A 17,188-nucleotide genomic window follows, 5' to 3' on the forward strand; every position below is an offset into this window, starting at 1 on the left:
AAATAAACACAATGATTGGTTGCCTCCTGCACAAGCCCTGACCAGGGCCAGGAAGGAGCCTGCAACCGAGGTACCTGCCCTCAACCAGAATCAAACCCAGGACACTTCAGTCTGCAGGCCGACGCTCTATCCACTGAGCCAAACTGGCTAGGACAGTCCAAATTAAAAAAAACAACAACACTCTGCAGGCTGAGTCTGGCCCCCTGGCCAGGAATTTGTAACTTTGGATTTATTTATCCCCTACTTCCTTCCAAGCACTTATTATAATCTGTGAGTATATTATACTTATTTTCTGTGTTAATCATGCTGTTTTTCTAGTGCCTAATACGTGCCTGGCACAATCAGTTCCCAATAAGTAAATATCTGATGTTGAATGAGAAGGGGAATCTGGGTTGGTGCTTTATTTACAAGTTTTTGTATATTCTAAATATTATATACTAGAGGCCTGGTGCACGAAATTCATGCACGGGGAAGAGGAAGTCCCTCAGCCTCGCCTGTGCCCTCTCGCAATTGGGACCCCTTGGGGGATGTCCAACTGCTGATTTACAGGCCTAAACCGGCAGTTGGACATCTTCTTGCAATCCCGGACACTGCATGCACCAGTGACCATGCTTTTCATACAGGTGAAAGGCATCTTGCTGTTGTATGGGCAGCTACATTTTTTTTTCCCTGGTTATAAAAAGTAGTACATAACATGGTCCTTCTGAGGCAGTAGTACCATTTTCCCATCTTATGGGTGGAAAAACTGAAGCAGAGAGAAGTTAAGTAATTGGCTTTATCACACAGGTGTAAGTGTCAGAATCAGGGCTGACCACAAAATGTGCAAGCCAGAGTCCATGCATGTCATCACTGCATCATCCTATTTTTTTCAGTGTTAGAGTAGCCTTGCCAGGTTTTAATTTTTAAATCTAAGAGACTGTCCCCAATACATAGGGTAGGGTCCCTAGGCCTAGTTGGCGATCAGGGCCAATCTGTGGGGCAACCAGCTGGGCGATTGGCCCCCCTCTGGCACCCACCTTGGCTGGCAGCCTGGCGCAATCTGCTCGCAGGCCCCGACGCCCGCCGACCAGTTGTTCTGCTGTTCAGTCGATTTGTATATTAGGGTTTTATATAGGTAGATATGAATTATACATATAAATATATATGTGTGTGTTTATATATAACAAATATTTCTCTCAGTCTCTTACCTTTTAACTTTATTAGGCTTCTGGGCTTTATGTTCTATTTTTTTTTCCCCTAGGGTTTTTCTTTACTCTCTCATGCTTTCCTTCCTTCAACTCCATCTGCTCCTATAATTCTAGTAAATTTTGTGTATTTTTTCAAACTGCATAAACCTATAAAGGTGTTTCATAAAAGTAATAACTAAAGAACTGAGACCAAATGACTTTTCTTTTACACATTTAAATTTTAAAAGCCTATTCTCTTCTCATTTGGATTGGTGTTTACATGATTTATATTTTGTAATTTTTGGAATGACTTGTGTTGTGAAATGAGCCATTTTTTTTTTTATGCAACAAGAAAAGTGTTTATTTATTTTTTTAAATAAATCTTTATTGTTCAGATTATTACAGTTGTTCCTCTTTTTCCCCCCCATAGCTCCCCTCCACCCAGTTCCCACCTCACCCTCTGCCCTTACTCCCCCCACTGTCCTCGTCCATAGATGTACGATTTTTGTCCAGTCTCTTCCCACACCTCCCACACCCCTTTCCCCCCGACAATTGTCAGTACACTCCCTTTCTATGCCCCTGATTCTATTATATTCACCAGTTTATTCTGTTCATCAGATTTTTTATTCACTTGATTTTTAGATTCACTTGTTGATAGATATATATTTGTTGTTCATAATTTTTATCTTTACTTTTTTCTTCTTCTTCCTCTTCTTAAAGAATACCTTTCAGCATTTCACATAATCCTGGTTTGGTGGTGCTGAACTCCTTTAGCTTTTTCTTGTCTGTGAAGCTCTTTATCTGGCCTTCAATTCTGAATGATAGCTTTGCTGGGTAGAGTAATCTTGGTTGTAGGTTCTTGCTATTTATCACTTTGAATATTTCTTGCCACTCCCTTCTGGCCTGCATAGTTTCTGTTGAGAAATCAGCTGACAATCGTATGGGTACTCCCTTGTAGGTAACTAACTGTTTTTCTCTTGCTACTTTCAAGATTCTCTCTTTGTCTTTGCTCTTGGCATTTTAATTATGATGTGTCTTGGTGTGGTCCTCTTTGGATTCCTTTTGTTTGGGGTTCTCTGTGCTTCCTGGACTTGTAAGTCTATTTCTTTCACCAGGTGGGGGAAGTTTTCTGTCATTATTTCTTCAAATAGGTTTTCAGTATCTTGCTCTCTCTCTTCTTCTGGCACCCCTATAATTCTAATGTTGGTACGCTTGAAGTTGTCCAGAGGCTCCTTATATTTTTGGATTCTTTTTTCTTTTTGCTTTTCCTGTTGGGTGTTTTTTGCTTTTTCTTATTTCAAATCTTTGACTTAATTCTTGCGATCCTCTAGTCTGCTGTTGGACCTCTGTATATTATTCTTTATTTCAGTCAGTGTATCCTTAACTTCTAGTTGGTCCTTTTTCATATCCTCGAGGGTCTCACTAAATTTATGGGCGGTTTCTAGAAGATTCTTGAAAAACCGTATAACCGTGGTTTTGAACTCTATATCCAGTCATTTGCTTTCCTCCATTCTTTCATTTGTGACCTCTTTCTTTGTCTCTGCATTTTGGCTGCTTCCATGTGTTGATAGAGTGGCTTTGTGTGCTAGGTGTCCTATAGGGCCCAGTGGCTCACCCTCCCCAATTACCTGAGGTGGACACTCTTGGTGCACCGCTTTGTGGGCTGTGTGCCCAGCCTTGTTGTAGTTAAGTCTTGATTGTTGTTGGTATCACTGGGAGGAATTGACCTCCAGGCCATTTGGCTGTGAGGATCAGCTGTGTCTATGATGGGGGAACTTCTGTGCTAGAGACACCCTTATGGGGCAAGACTTGCTTCAGTGGGGCTTTGGTGCTGAGTTTGCCCCCTGAGTGTGTCCCTTATGGATCTGAGGAGTTGTAATCTGGATGGTCCCACTCTGACCACTGGGTACACTGGCTCTTGGATCTCCAAGGAGGTGCAAATTTAGCCTCTGCCTGAGGCCCCAGCAGGAGCTACGGAGAGATATGCAGATTCCTCTTCTTTGTTTAGGGTTTGGAGGTGCCCAGATGAGGCCCAGCTGTGAAGCAATGCAAGCTGCTGTTGGAGGCCTTGGGCCCTCTTTTGGAAGTTCTGGGGCTCTCTGACCCAGCTGCAGTTTGTTAGGTAATTTTAGATTGCAAATGCTCAGGCCATTCACATGCAAAAGCCTCTGCACACAGCTTGGGTGCGGCAGGGTCTCAGGGAATCAACAGGGCAGAGCAAACAGCTATGGCTGATCCTCAGCCCTGCCCTAAGAGGCCCCTGGGTCTCAGTGTCCCTTGGTAATAGCTGCAAGCACCTCTGAAAGAAAGCCGCCCTCGAGTACTGCCCAAAGCCAGACAATCCAGTTTCTCCCTGTATGAGTCTGGGTCCCCAGAGTCTCGCCCAGAACTGGAGTTCAGAGCAGCCAGGAGCTTGTGTCTCCCTCCGGATTAAAAACACAACCATGTACTCAGTTGCCAGCCCTTTCCACGTGCGTGCACAAGCCTCTGTACCTCTGCACTTTATTTCTGCACCTCCTCTGAGTCTCAGTGTGCTTTTCTCTTTCCTTCTAGTTGTAGAATTTCCACTCAGCCAGCCTTCATGTGGTTCTGGATGATGTCCGTTTTGTCTTTTAGTTGTAGTTTTGAAGTGGTTGTGCGAGACAGCAATTTCAGGTGTTTACCTATGCCGCCATCTTGGTTTCTCCTGGGCTTTATGTTCTAAATTTCCACAACCACCTTAAGATTGTAAAAATAGTTTGTTTCCCTCTAATATTTCTATAGTTTTGTGTTATATGTTTAGCTATTTAACCCACCTAGAATTTATTTTTGTGTATGATATGAGGTGGTAGGTCTTTATTATGTTAAGGAATATCTTTTTATTTTTAATCTACTATTTTTTTAAAAAGTCAAATGACTTTTTTAATATATGTCTTTTTTTATTTTAAATTCTTTATTGTTTAAAGTATTAGATAAGTCTCCTTTCCCCCCATTGACCTCTCTCCGGCCACTCCCATCCCCCAGCATATGCCCTCACCCCCCTACTATTGTCTGTGTCCATTGGTTATGCTCATATGCATGCATACAAGTCCTTTGGTTGATCTCTTACCCCTCCACACACACAACCTTTCCTCTTAGGTTGGACGGTCTGTTCGATGCTTCTATGTCTCTGGCTGTATTTTTGTTCATCAGTTTATTTTGCACAAATGAGTGAGATCATGTGATATTTATCTTTCTCTGTCAAATGACTTTTTTAAAAATATTATTTTTATTGATTTGATTTTAGAGAAGGGAGAGGGAGAGAGGGATAGAAACATCAATGATGAGAGAGAATCACTGATCAGCTGCCTCCTGCATATCCCCTGCTGGGGATTGAGCCTGCAACCCAGGCATGTGCCCTAGACGGGAATCGAACCTGGGACCCTTCAGTCCACAGGCCGACGCTCAATCCACTGAGCCAAACCAGCTAGGGCTGTCAAATTACTTCTTAATTTCTAGTGAGATAGTTGTCTATAACTTTTTAAAATATATATATATATATATATATATATATATATATATATATATATATTATTGATTTCAGAGAGGAAGGGAGAGAGAGATAGAAACATCAATGATGAGAATCATTGATTGACTGCCTCCTGCATGCCCCCTACTGGGGATCGAGCTCACAACCAGGGCAGGTGCCCTTGACCAGAATCAAACCTGGGACCCTTCAGTCCTCAGGCCAACGCTCTATCCACTGAGCCAAACTGGCTAGGGCTATAACTTTTTAATTTGATATATAGATGTGATGTATTATATTAATTTATTCTCTAATATTAAGTCATCATTGTATTTTAGAATAAACCTACTTGATGGTAGATGATTGTCTTTAATATATTCAACATTTTCTTTTACTTTTTAATTATAGTCAATGTTGTATGTTTCAGGTATACAGCAAGTGGTTAGACATTTATCTAATATAATTTACAAAAGTTATCCCCTCGATAAGTATGGTACCCCCTTGACACCATACATAGTTATTATAATACTAGAGGCCCGGTGCACAAGATTCGTGAACTGTGGCGGGTCCCTCGGCCCGGCCTGCACCCTCTCGCAATCCGGGACTCCTTGGGGGATATCCACCTGTCGGCTTAGGCCCAATCCCCTCGGGCCTGAGCCGGCCGTCAGACATCCCTCTTGCAGTCAGGGCTCTTGCAGTCTGGGACTCCTCGCTCCTTACCACCCGACTGACCACCAGGGGGCAGCTCCTGCATTGAGCGTCTGCCCCCTGGTAGTCAGTGTGCATCATAGTGACCGGTCATTCTGCCATTCGGTCGATTTGCATATTATGCTTTTATTATATAGGATTATTGACTATATTCCCTAGACTGTGTTTTACCAATTTGTAGTTCTTAATCCCTTCACCTTTTTCAACCAGTCTCCCAATCCCCCTCCCACCTGGCAACCATCAGTTTGTTATCTGAATCTATGAGTTTGTTTCTATTTTGTTTTGTTTTTTAGATTCCACATATAAGTAAAATGATATGGTATTTGTCTTTCTTTGTCTGACTTATTTTACTCAGCATAATACCTTTTAGGACTATCCATGTTGCCACAAATGGTAAGATTTCATTCTGTTTTATGACTGAGTAACATTCCATTGCATATATGTACATCTTTTTTTATCCAATCATCTATCAATAAACACTTGGGTCTTGTTGTCTTTTTTTTAATCTGTTCAGCCACTTTATAGCTTTTCATTGAAGCACTTAATCCATTTACATTTAAAGTTATTATTGAGTCCTAGCTGGTTTGGCTCAGTGGATAGAGCGTTGGCCTGCGGACTGAAGGGTCCCAGGTTCGATTCTGTTCAAGGACATGTACCTTGGTTGCGGGCACATCCCCAGTAGGGGGTATGCAGGAGGCACCTGATTGATGTTTCTCTCTCATCGATGTTTCTAGCTCTCTCTCCCTCTCCCTTCCTCTCTGTAAAAAATCAATAAAATATATTTTAAAAAAAATAAAGTTATTATTGAGCCTGCCTGGTGTGGCTCAGTGGTTGAGCATCTGCCTATGAACCAGGAGGTCACCGTTCGATTCTCAGTCAGGGCACATGCTGGGTTTTGGGTTCCTGGGGCCATGCAAGAGGGAGCCGACCAATGATTCTCTCTCATCATTGATATTTCTCTCTGTCTCCCTCTCCCTTCCTCTATGAAATCAATAAAAATATTTTAAAAATTAAAAGTAATTATTGATAGGTATGTAGTTATTGCCATTTTATTATTTTTCTTCCTCCCCCTCTTCCTCCTCCTGTCCCTTTAATATTTCTGTTAAGCGCTGGCCCGTGTGGCTCAGTGGTTGAAGCATTGGCCCCAGCACTGAAGGGTCTCGGGTTTGAATCTGGTCAGGGGCACGTGCCTGGTTGCTGGGTTGCAGGTTTCATTCCCACTATGGCTTGTGTGGGAGGCAACCAACCGATGTGTCTCTCTCACAGTGATGTTTTCTCTCTCTCTCTCTCTCTCTCTCTCTCTCTCTCTCTCTCTTTCTTCCTAAAAACAATATTTAAAAAATAAATTGCACCTGGAAAGGGACCTCACATAGAATCTCCAGAGAAGCAATTATACAGTTCTTCCCTAAAGAAATTGTAGAGTCCAGACAAAAGCACTGAAAAAAGCCACAATGGACAACCCCCCCACCCCACTCCAACGCTTCTGATTAGCTTTTTAGTTGCTCACTCTTAAATTATAATGGAGAGCCAAGGATCCATCCCCAGTTATTTAATGACAGTCATTGATAAGAAAAATAGAGACCAGAGTAAACTCAGGGGAAAAAGGACCCAGAAGAAAAAGAGCTAATGCAGGTAACAGAACAGAACTTCAAATAATGTATAATAGCCCTGAAGAAAAGAGAGGTTATGCAAAGGGAAAACCAGAGGACCAAAAATTGCCATTGGAAATAATATAGTAACCAAAACAAAATGTTCTGATATAAAAGTGTGGTGGTTTTCACATATGTCCACAGTTTGACATTTCCTTCCTTCAAGAAGTAGAGCTTATTTCCCCTCACCTTGAGTGTGGACTGGATTTAGTGATTCTCTTCTAACAAATAGAAAAAAGTGGAAGCGACAGTCACTGTAGAGTCTAGGTCATAAAAAGGCATTGTGGCTTCCTTTTCCCACTCTCAGATCACCTGCTCTGAAGAAAAACTCAGAGCATGAGAACACTCAGGCAGCTTATGGAGAGGCCCATATGGTGAGGAACTGAGGTGTTTTCAGTAGTCAGAGAGGAACTAAGGCTTCAGCCACCAGATGACTGCAGCCCCTGCTGGCATGCTGCCCACAACCACACTGAAGAAAAATCCAGAGCCACACCTAGCTAAGCAGTTCCTGGATTCCTAATTCACAGAGACTGTGAGGTATTAAATGTTTGTTGTTTTAAGCCTCTATGTTTTAGGGTAATTTGTTACACAGCAAGAGACAATGGAAGGTTGGAAGATAGAATTGAAGAATCTCCCAGAGTAAAAATTTAAAAACAAAGAAAGATGAATTGTAAATTAAAGGATCAGTTCAGGAAGTTTTATAGCTGACAAATGGAATTTCCAAAAAGAGAGAAGCGAGAAAATAGAGAATAAGTTAAAAAAAATAAAAGAAAAATTCTCAGAAATGAAGGGCACAAATTTCCAGATTGAGAAAGCTATGGATTATCTACCATAATGAATAAAAAAAGACCTACAGCAAGTTCCATCATTATGAAATTTCAGAAAACTAGGGAACAAAAAGAAGATTAAAAGCTTCCAGAGAGCCCAGCCAGCGTGACTCAGAGGTTGAGTGTTGACCTATGAACCAAGAGGTCACGGTTCAATTCTGGTCAGGGCATATGCCTGGATTTCGGGCTCCATCCCCAGTTTGGGGCGTGCAGGAGGCAGCTGATCAATATTTCTCTCTCATCGTTGATGTTTCTATCTCCCTTTCCCCCTCCCTTCCTTTCTGAAATCAATAAAAATATATTTTTTAAAAAGCTTCCAGAGAGAAGTAAGTCACACAAAGGAATCCAACTGGAAGCTAGAAGGCAATCAAGACAGACCTTCTAAATTCTCAGAAAATGATTTTCAACCTAGAATTCCATGTCCAGAAAACTGACAGTAAAGTGTGAGGGTAGTATAAAACCATTCTGGACTCAAAAATATACCTCCTACACATCTTTTCTTTTGTTTTTATAAAATCTTTCAAGCTTTTATTTAAGGGTGGTGATCCAATGTAGATTTACATCTTGTTGAAAACAGCCATGCCCGTGGACTGCACATAGTCCTCAAAAGCAGTGATTCACTCCTCCAGCATGTCTGTTCCATCTTTATTATCTTATACTACACACTATATTTGAAGTTTTTAAATTCAATACCCACTGGAACCAGTTTAGAAGAGTCCCAGATCAAGCTATCTGCTGGAATGCTTCTGACACACTCCTCTAATTTTGCCATATCCATCTCATCATCCCAAGGTTTCACATCTAATAAGATGGAAGACGGCAATAAGTGCAGTTTTTTTTTTTATTTCTTTGACTCATACTGTGCAAGGTGTTCTTCTATTAGCTTCTTCGCTTTCCTCCTCCTCATTGGATCCAAAGAGATCAATGCCATCATTGTCTTTACTATTTGTAGCTCCAGGTCCTGTGGTGTTTGCCACATTAGCAGGGCCATACTTGCCCAAAGCTTTATTCACTCCTGGTAGGTTGACCTTTCCTGTTCGTAAGATTTTATGTGATGATATCCTCCTACACCAAGCACGTCAAACTCGTGGCCCTTGGGCTGCATGCAGCCCACAATGAATATTTCTGCGGCCCAACCAATATAACGGTATGTAAGAAACGTTTTAATAAAAATTTCATAACTTAATTTTTACAATATCCTGTTATACATAATTATTAATAACGAAGTACAACGTTCACTAATGACTGATAACTATAATCGTGCTGCATTCATTTCCCTTACACGCCTTACGCGCAGGCGCACCATTTCTCTCCACTAATACTAGCGGCAAATATTTTAGCAGCAGATTGCCACGTAGTTAGGCTTGTACTGACTTGTTTGGTGTGCACAACAGAAAATATTTCGCTTTCGGAGAACAAGAAAAATAGGTTTATTTGTATTACACTTATTAATTTGTGCAGTTATTCAGTGTCTGGTAAGTTGATGTTCAAGAAAAAATATTTTTATCAAAATGTTCTATTATTTTATGTTAACAATTACTCAGTTATTTCAGCCCTTTGTATTCAGCATGTCTCTATCGAAATAAACCTACATTTCTATGAAAACTGAAGCTTTTGTTTTTTTTGCAGCCCACTTAAACTTAAACCTTGTTTATTTGACCCATGTTAGCCTTTGAGTTTGACATTCTTGTCCTACACATTCTTAGAAAGCAATTTGAGAATATATACCAGGAAAGAAAGGGAATAAACCAAGAAAGAAAACATAGGTTCTAGGAAACAGGGAATAAATCCTTAGAGGCAAAAGCAAACTTCAGAACAAGAGCTATGCACCAGGCTTAAAGAGTGAACAGTTTAGACTAGAGTGGGAGAGAGGCAGTTTGGGAAAAAATAGAATTGATAGATTATCTGTTGTGTTTTGAGTGACTGGCAAAAGTATCACTGGGCATTTGGCAGAGCCATTGAAATATTTTTTTTTGGGGGGGAAAGTAACAACAGTTACATGGAGAACCAAGCAAATGAAAAAATAGTGATGATTCTTAATTCTAGGGATAAACAAAAAGTTGACATTATGTGGCTTAGTAGTAAACAATATTTACATATTTGTAAGACCAAAAGACTATTGATTTAAACTTGTATTAAGTATTCTATTGCTGCATCACAAAATTAGTGGTTTAAAACAACATCCATTTATTATCTCACAGTTCTATAAGTTGGAAATCTGGGCAGGCTTGACTGGGTTCTGTGCTTAGTTAATCTCACAAGTCTGAAAGGTGTTGGCTGGAGTAGGGTCTTATATGGAGGTTCTAAAGAAGATTCCATTTTCAGGCTCATTCAGATTGTTGGCAGAAATCAGTTTCTTGGAGTTATAGGACTGAGGCCTTGCTGGCTGTCAGCCAGCTACTCTCAGCTTCTCAATGCCACCCACATTTCTTGGCATGTGGCCCCCTCCATATTCAAAGCCAGCAATGATATGCCAAATCCCACTCATGCTTCCAATCTCTGAATTCCTCTTTTGCTGCTAGCTAGGAAAAACACTCTGCTTTTAAAGGGTGTGTGTGTGATTAAATTAGGCTCACTCAGATAATCTCCCTTCCTTCATATGAAATAACTATCACCAAAGTGTTATCCAAACTCAGAGATTCCACCCAAACTCAAAGGGAAGGGAATTAATTATACAAGGGGAGTTTCACTGCAGGCCATTCTTAAAATTTTGCCTACCACAAACCTAAGACTGACATAACTATGCTGAACAAACTAGAGTGGGAAAGGGGAAGAGCAGGGTATGGTATAAGACAACTAAATTCTCGCCCAGCTGGTGTGGCTTAGTGGTTGAGCATCAGCCTATGAGCCAGGAAATCATGGTTCGATTCTGGGTCAGGGCACATGCCTGTGTTGTGGGCTCGATCGGGTTGTGGGCTTGATCCTCAGTGTGGATGTGCAGGAGGCAGCAGATTAATGATTCTCTCTCATCATTAAAGTTTTTCTCTCTCTCCCTTCCTCTCTGAAATAAATAAAAATATATTTTAAAAAAGAAAGCTGCCCTGACCGGTTTGGCTCAGTGGATAGAGCGTCGGCCTGCGGACTCAAGGGTCCCAGGTTCGATTCCAGTCAAGGGCATGTACCTTGGTTGTGGGCACATACCCAGTAGTGAGTGTGCAGGAGGCAGCTGATCGATGTTTCTCTCTCATCGATGTTTCTAACTCTCTATCCCTCTCCCTTCCTCTCTGTAAAAAATCAATGAAATATATTTAAAAATAAAATAAAAAAAAAAAAAGAAAGCTAAATTCTCAACTGTCTTAAATAGGAAGGCAACATATAATAACCACAAATGGATAAATCAATACATGCATGTAAACTTTTTCTTTAGAAGTAGGAAGGTAAGTAACAAAAGAAACAATAATTGAAAATGATTATCTCTGAAGAGTGGAGATGAGAGGGCTGGGGCAGGAAACTTTTTTTTTTTCATTATAAGCCTTTTTTAGCACTATTCTTCATATTTAATAATTTGAAAAAAGTAAATAATAACTATTAGGTATTTCTGTTGATTAGACATGAGGGGGACAACTAAAAGATTTGAGAAAAATCATTAAAAAATAAGTTTGCTTTGCAAATCCACTTTCTTTTTATTATTTTCTAAATTTTTATTTTAGACAGAGGGAGAGAGAAACATCAAGTTGTTGTGGCACTTATTTATGTATTTTATTGCTTGCTTCTTGTATGTACCCTGACCGGGATCAAACCCGCAATCTTGGCATATCTGGACGATTCTCTAACCAATGGAGCTACTTGATCAGCTTCACTTTTGAATCCACTTTAAATAAACCCAAATGGGAATTGTAGATGATGCATTAAAGGGGAAAAATCATCAACAGACACATTTTCTTCTTCTCCTTTTTTTTCTTAACATTTAGACAGAGAATCACTTACTTTTTTATTATTATAAATATAAATGTTCCATTCTAGCTAGCAGACATCCTTTCATGTTTTATCTATTGAGCTCCTATAAACAGCCAGACATCTGCTAACTGCATTATCTCAGTTAAACCTAATACAGTATTATGAGGTTGATACTTTAATTATCTCACTTTACAAAGAAACAAAAAGACATGGAGAAGTTAAGAGTAACTTGTCAAGATTATCAGCTCACAAGAGATGAGACTGGGATTGGAACTCAAACATGCTGACCCTGAGGTCATTTTGTTAACCATCACCCTATATGGCCAATCTTGACCAGCATCAGGTATTACATATGAATGTGCTGGGTAAATTGGTTCCTGACTGCAAACAGACATCTAGTCTCCAAATATTTTTTTATACTACATATCACCAGTATACTATTTCCATAGCCACTAGTCATATATAAAACCCTAATAATGACAATTATTATTGAAGTTGGCTAGTGTATCTCTGTAATTTCATTTTTAATGTGTTTTCTAATGCTTTTATTTTTGCTTCAACATTTCTTCTTGGCCAATAATTTATTGTTTTTGTTAAACCAAGAGAAAAATTTATTAAATGAGGCTATTACAAGTAAATCTCTTATAGAGAAAAAATTATGATTCTTGTGTTTTTCATTAACTATAATGGCAAATATAGGTTCCTTCTATATATTAAAATTGATTTTCCTCTCCATTTTTAATTTTTTTTCAATTCTTTATTAAGGTATTACATAGGTCTCCTTTTCCCCCCATTGTCCTACCCCCCCCCCTAGCACATGCCCTCACCCCCCTTGTGTCTGTGTCCATTGGTTATGCTTATATGCATGCATACAAGCCCTTTGGTTGATGTCTACCCCCACTTCCCCTCCACTGCCTTCCCTCTGAGGTTTGACTGTCTGTTCGATGTTTCTCTGAACAGATACATTTTCAAGGAAAAGGAATTGGCACTGTATCAAAAAATTGGTGAATATTAAGTGAAACTAAAATATATAAGGAATGTACCTTTTCTTGAATCCCCAATTTACAATGTAATCTTCCTTTAAATTAACTATTTGTCTAAGAGTCTACTATAATTACATTAAATTTTCCAATGTACTTTTCCTTTAAATTAACTAACCAACTATTTGTCTGATAAGATTCTACTGTAATTACATTCAACTTTCATTATATAGGACTTATTAATTGATCCAAGCATGCTAGCTTGATGTCTAGTGGCTGGTTTATACCAGGGATTCCTACTTGGTGGTTAGGAGTTTATGGGTATTGATTAGGTTAGCCACACTCCAGGGTCCGATGGGCCACATTAACTTCAAGATGCCTCCTAGAAAAATGGGATCCATGGTAACTAGTTGCCTTGTCAAATAGTGATTTCACTAAATTCTTGTCCTGGAAATGAAACTACCTAGTTTTATTTGAAGAAATAAAATATGATTGACCTGCTAGCATTGCATTTCCACCAATAATTCAAGCAAAGTTTGAGTTTTAAGTACAGAAAACAAAATCAAATTATTTTTTGGTACCTGCATATAATAGATAGATCACATAATAATGATTCTGTAGTGGATATGCATATGTGTGTGTTTTTCTTTAAATGTCAGAAGGAACTAACCCAATTACTTTTTTCTGGGCTTGCAGAACACTACTGTGAAGTTGTAGAATGTTGTAACTCTCTTGGGAAGTTGCCCAGGGGCTCTAGGAGAAGGTTATAGGTGTTGACTCCATAAAGAAGTCCTCAAGGCAACAATTCTGGCTGAAAGTTACCATTCAGCACCAGTGAATGGTGGCTCCTGACACTCTTGGGAACCACCTGTTGTGGAACAGAGAATAAGTAACTCTAGGTAAAGCCAACCTGACATTTGAACTTCAGGGGAATAGATTTTCATAGAAAGGCTATCAATCATTTGTACAGTGATCTGCCCACAGCAAAAGACTTGTGTTGTCTCCATATATAACTGTTTAAAAATGAGCACAGGGCCCGGCTGGTGTGGTTCAGTGGTTGAGTGTTGACCTATGAATCAGGAGGTCACGGTTCTATTCCTGGTCAGAGCACATGCCTGGGTTGTGGGCTCAATCCCCAGTGGGGGAACCTGCAGGAGGCAGTCAACCAATGATTCTCCCATCATTGATGTCTCTCTCTCTCTATCCCTCCTCCTTTCTCTCTGAAATCAATAGAAATATTTAAAAAATGAGCACAGGCATAGGTAATTGACAATTTGGAATCAAATTCTGGCTCTATCACTGTGACCTTGGGTAAATAAGTTAACTTCTTTGAGCCTGTTTCCTTATTGATAAAAGAATAGTAACATCTACCTCACAGGAATGTTGACAGTATTAAATGAAATCATGCACGTAGAGTTCTCAGCACAATGCCTGGAACACAGTACATGCTAAATAGTTATTTTTAAATGCCTGAATCAATATAATTAGGAATTAGAATTTAGCAAGTGGACCTCCTCTTTCCAAATCTTGAGAGATAACCAGAGGGTATAAAATTGAAGGGGGTGAGGGAACCAAGTGGGGGCTGAGGGGAGGCAAATTTGATGTCCAGTCTTCCCTCTACATTTTAGGCCAACAGGTTAGCCAAGCCTCCTGACTCTGATAGTCTGCCATTGGAATGAAAAACTTGGGTAAGCAGATGATATCAGGATGCTTCCCTATCATCCCACAGGGGACTCCAGTTTTTATAAAGTGAAGTCTTTCCGACTAGCCTACGAAGTAATTAATCAGAAATGAGACCCAGGCCTTTTTGGAACCGAGTCTTGTCTATCAGTGTTTAAGTGGCTAACTGGGTAGGAAAATCCCAGGCTTGAAGCTTAATTATCTCATGGTGAGAAGTCCCTCTAGTAGAGGCAGGCAGGAGAGGCATGCTCTTGGCCTGGAACAAGGGAAATTTGTGGGTTAGGCCAAGTGTGTTTCTCTGAGAGAGGATGAAAAGGTTATTTGGAGACAATAGCAGCCCCATGGGATAATGCTGGGACTTAAACGGTTGGGGGCAAGTGGGGAGGACTGGTGTAGAGCTATTAAGGGATTTCTAGGGCCCATCAGTGGGATCCTTTGTAGAAGTCTTACCTGAAAGCTGGATATGTAAAACAGAGTTTCTATGATGGAATTAGAAAGAGGACTGAGAGTGTCCAATGAAGATCAATCCTTCACAATCTTAACTTGTGCTTTATACTTTTCCAGTAACCCCCATCCCTCACCTCAACATTACTTGCTTTAGTACCTGCCTATATTTAATTTCCTTCATGTGCTATTTGGCCCAGAAAACCCTTCTCCATTTCTGTGATTTCAAACAAGTCACCTTTTAAGATCTTAATCGTCACATCTCCTGCAAAGCCTCCCCTAACTTGTTTTGGTTAGTCATTCTATATTATTTATTCATTCGTTCACCCTACAAATATGTATTTATTAAACCTCTACTATGTATGAGGCACTGCTAGGCTTTGTGAATATAGTATAAATCTGATATGTACTCACTGCCAACTAAAAATCCTTCCATGTCTCCCTCTAAAATTAAAATTCTTAGCATGCTTATATGCATAGCCCGTGGACAAGGGCAATAGGGTGGTGAAGACTTGGGGGGGGGGTAGAGGCTGGGAGGAGGGGGATAAACGGGAGACATCTGCAATACTATCAATAATTTAATCCTATATAATAAAAGAGTAATATGCAAACTAACCATCACTCCGCTACACCCACCAGCCAATCGGGAGAAAGTATGCAAATTAACCCAATCAAGATGGTGGTTAATTTGCATATCCAGGAGCAGAGCGAAGACTGAAGACAGCGTAGAAGAAGGAAGCCAAGCGTTGCAGAAGGGAGCGAAGTTGCAGAGAAGCAAGCAAGCAGGGCTGTCGAGAAGGGAGGGAAGAAGGCAGGGCGGAGGAGAAGGGAGGGAAGCAGGCTGGGTGGGGGAGAAGAGAGGGAAGCAGACCACTGCAGGAAGCCCTATTGCAGGAATCTTCCTGCAATGGGCCTCTAGTGTGTGTGTGTGTGTGTGTGTGTGTGTGTGTGTGTGTGTATATATATATATACTGATATATACAGATTATTATGATCTCTGAACACATAATAATCTGGCCACTCAGTATATATATATGTATTTTAGAGGCCTGGTGCATGAATTCGTGCATGGGTGGGGTCTGGCCAGCCTGGCCAGGGGGAGGGGACATGGGCGGTTGGCCCGCCTGCCTGCTGGTCAAAATCCTGGTTGAGGGGACAATTTGCATATTAGCCTTTTATTATATAGGATTATATAGGATATACACTGAGTGGCCAGATTATTATGCGTTCAGAGATAATAATCTGGCCACTCAGTGTATATATACACACACATACATATATATGTATATGTATGTATATTTAAAAGGAAAAAATGCTTAGCACAACTATCATCTTTAATCATCTGGCCCCTGCCTAGTTTTCAAGGCCTGCTCCCCAGCATCTGTTTATTTTACCACCTATCTATACCCAAGGACTTGAGTGCTCACTTAATTTGGCTCTCTCTCTCAAGTTTGTTCCTTTGTCTGTGCTATATTCCCTTCTTGTCTACTTAACTCCAACCATCCTTTAACACTCATTTCTGGAAGCATTTTGTGTATGAGGTCTTCTCTAAAGTATCCCCCTATTCTCACTTCAAATCCAACGGTATCAGATACTTCCTCTTTTGTGTCTACATAGCATTCCATATTTAATTTAATCTCATACAATATTGCACATTTTTTGTTTGCATACTTATCTTCATTTGCTAGTCAGCCACTTTATGGCAGAGACCTTATTCTATCTTTGTAACCCCAGTCACCAAGATAAAGCCTGGCACAAAGTTGGTGCTTAAATGTTGGCTAAATGAGCAAATGAATATTTGGTTGAACAAATTGGGTAACTTAATAAGGATATTAAATGACAGAAGTGGGAACCTGAATGGATACTCTGCCTACTCCATTATTTTAACTAGTGTAATTGTTAATGTTGGGGGATGAATCTCTAACCCAAGGTAGGAAAAGTAAATGGCTAAGAAGTGGACCTTCTAACCCTCTACAGTATATTCCCCTTACTTGTTTCTTCAGTTGTGTCCCTTTTCTTGTGCTGAAAGGAATTTTGATATCCCAATAGATACAAGTTGAAGAAGGCCATCTTAGCTCTTCCCTGTTCTCTTCTGGAATGTCCAGGCTGGAGCACCAAACCTTTTGGTAACCATGGCAATGTTCTGAAGAATTATTATGACTGACATTCCTTTTGTCTAAAGAGACATATGATTTATGGGTTCACAGTGGAGCTGGAGTGGGAGTTGGCTAAGTAACTTCAGGAAAATGGAGTAATCAAGTGCCAGTTATCTATTTATTTGCCCCTGGTTTTATTATACTGTAAGCTTCAGAAGGCAATGAGTAGAAAGAGCACTGACCTGGGCTCAAATCTT

At 40.1% G+C, this 17,188-nt stretch overlaps 1 protein-coding gene and 1 pseudogene across 2 annotated transcripts in view; both read right to left on the reverse strand.

Moving 5' to 3' along the window:
* Positions 1-16,905, reverse strand: part of SPMIP11 (sperm microtubule inner protein 11) — a gene marked incomplete at both ends in the record, with an annotated part of 41,267 nt that extends 24,362 nt beyond the window's left edge. The window contains one exon of the mRNA XM_080662846.1: positions 16,827-16,905. Coding sequence (XP_080518972.1) covers positions 16,827-16,905 — 79 coding nt within the window. The remainder of the gene's footprint in view (positions 1-16,826) is intronic.
* Positions 8,392-8,939, reverse strand: LOC308243327 (elongation factor 1-beta-like; annotated as a pseudogene). The gene has a single exon. The product of its transcript is annotated as an elongation factor 1-beta-like (transcript).
* Positions 16,906-17,188: the final 283 nt, after the last annotated feature.

Source organism: Plecotus auritus (genome assembly GCF_963455305.1).
Source record: "Plecotus auritus genome assembly, chromosome: 3".
Lineage (NCBI taxonomy): Eukaryota > Metazoa > Chordata > Mammalia > Chiroptera > Vespertilionidae > Plecotus > Plecotus auritus.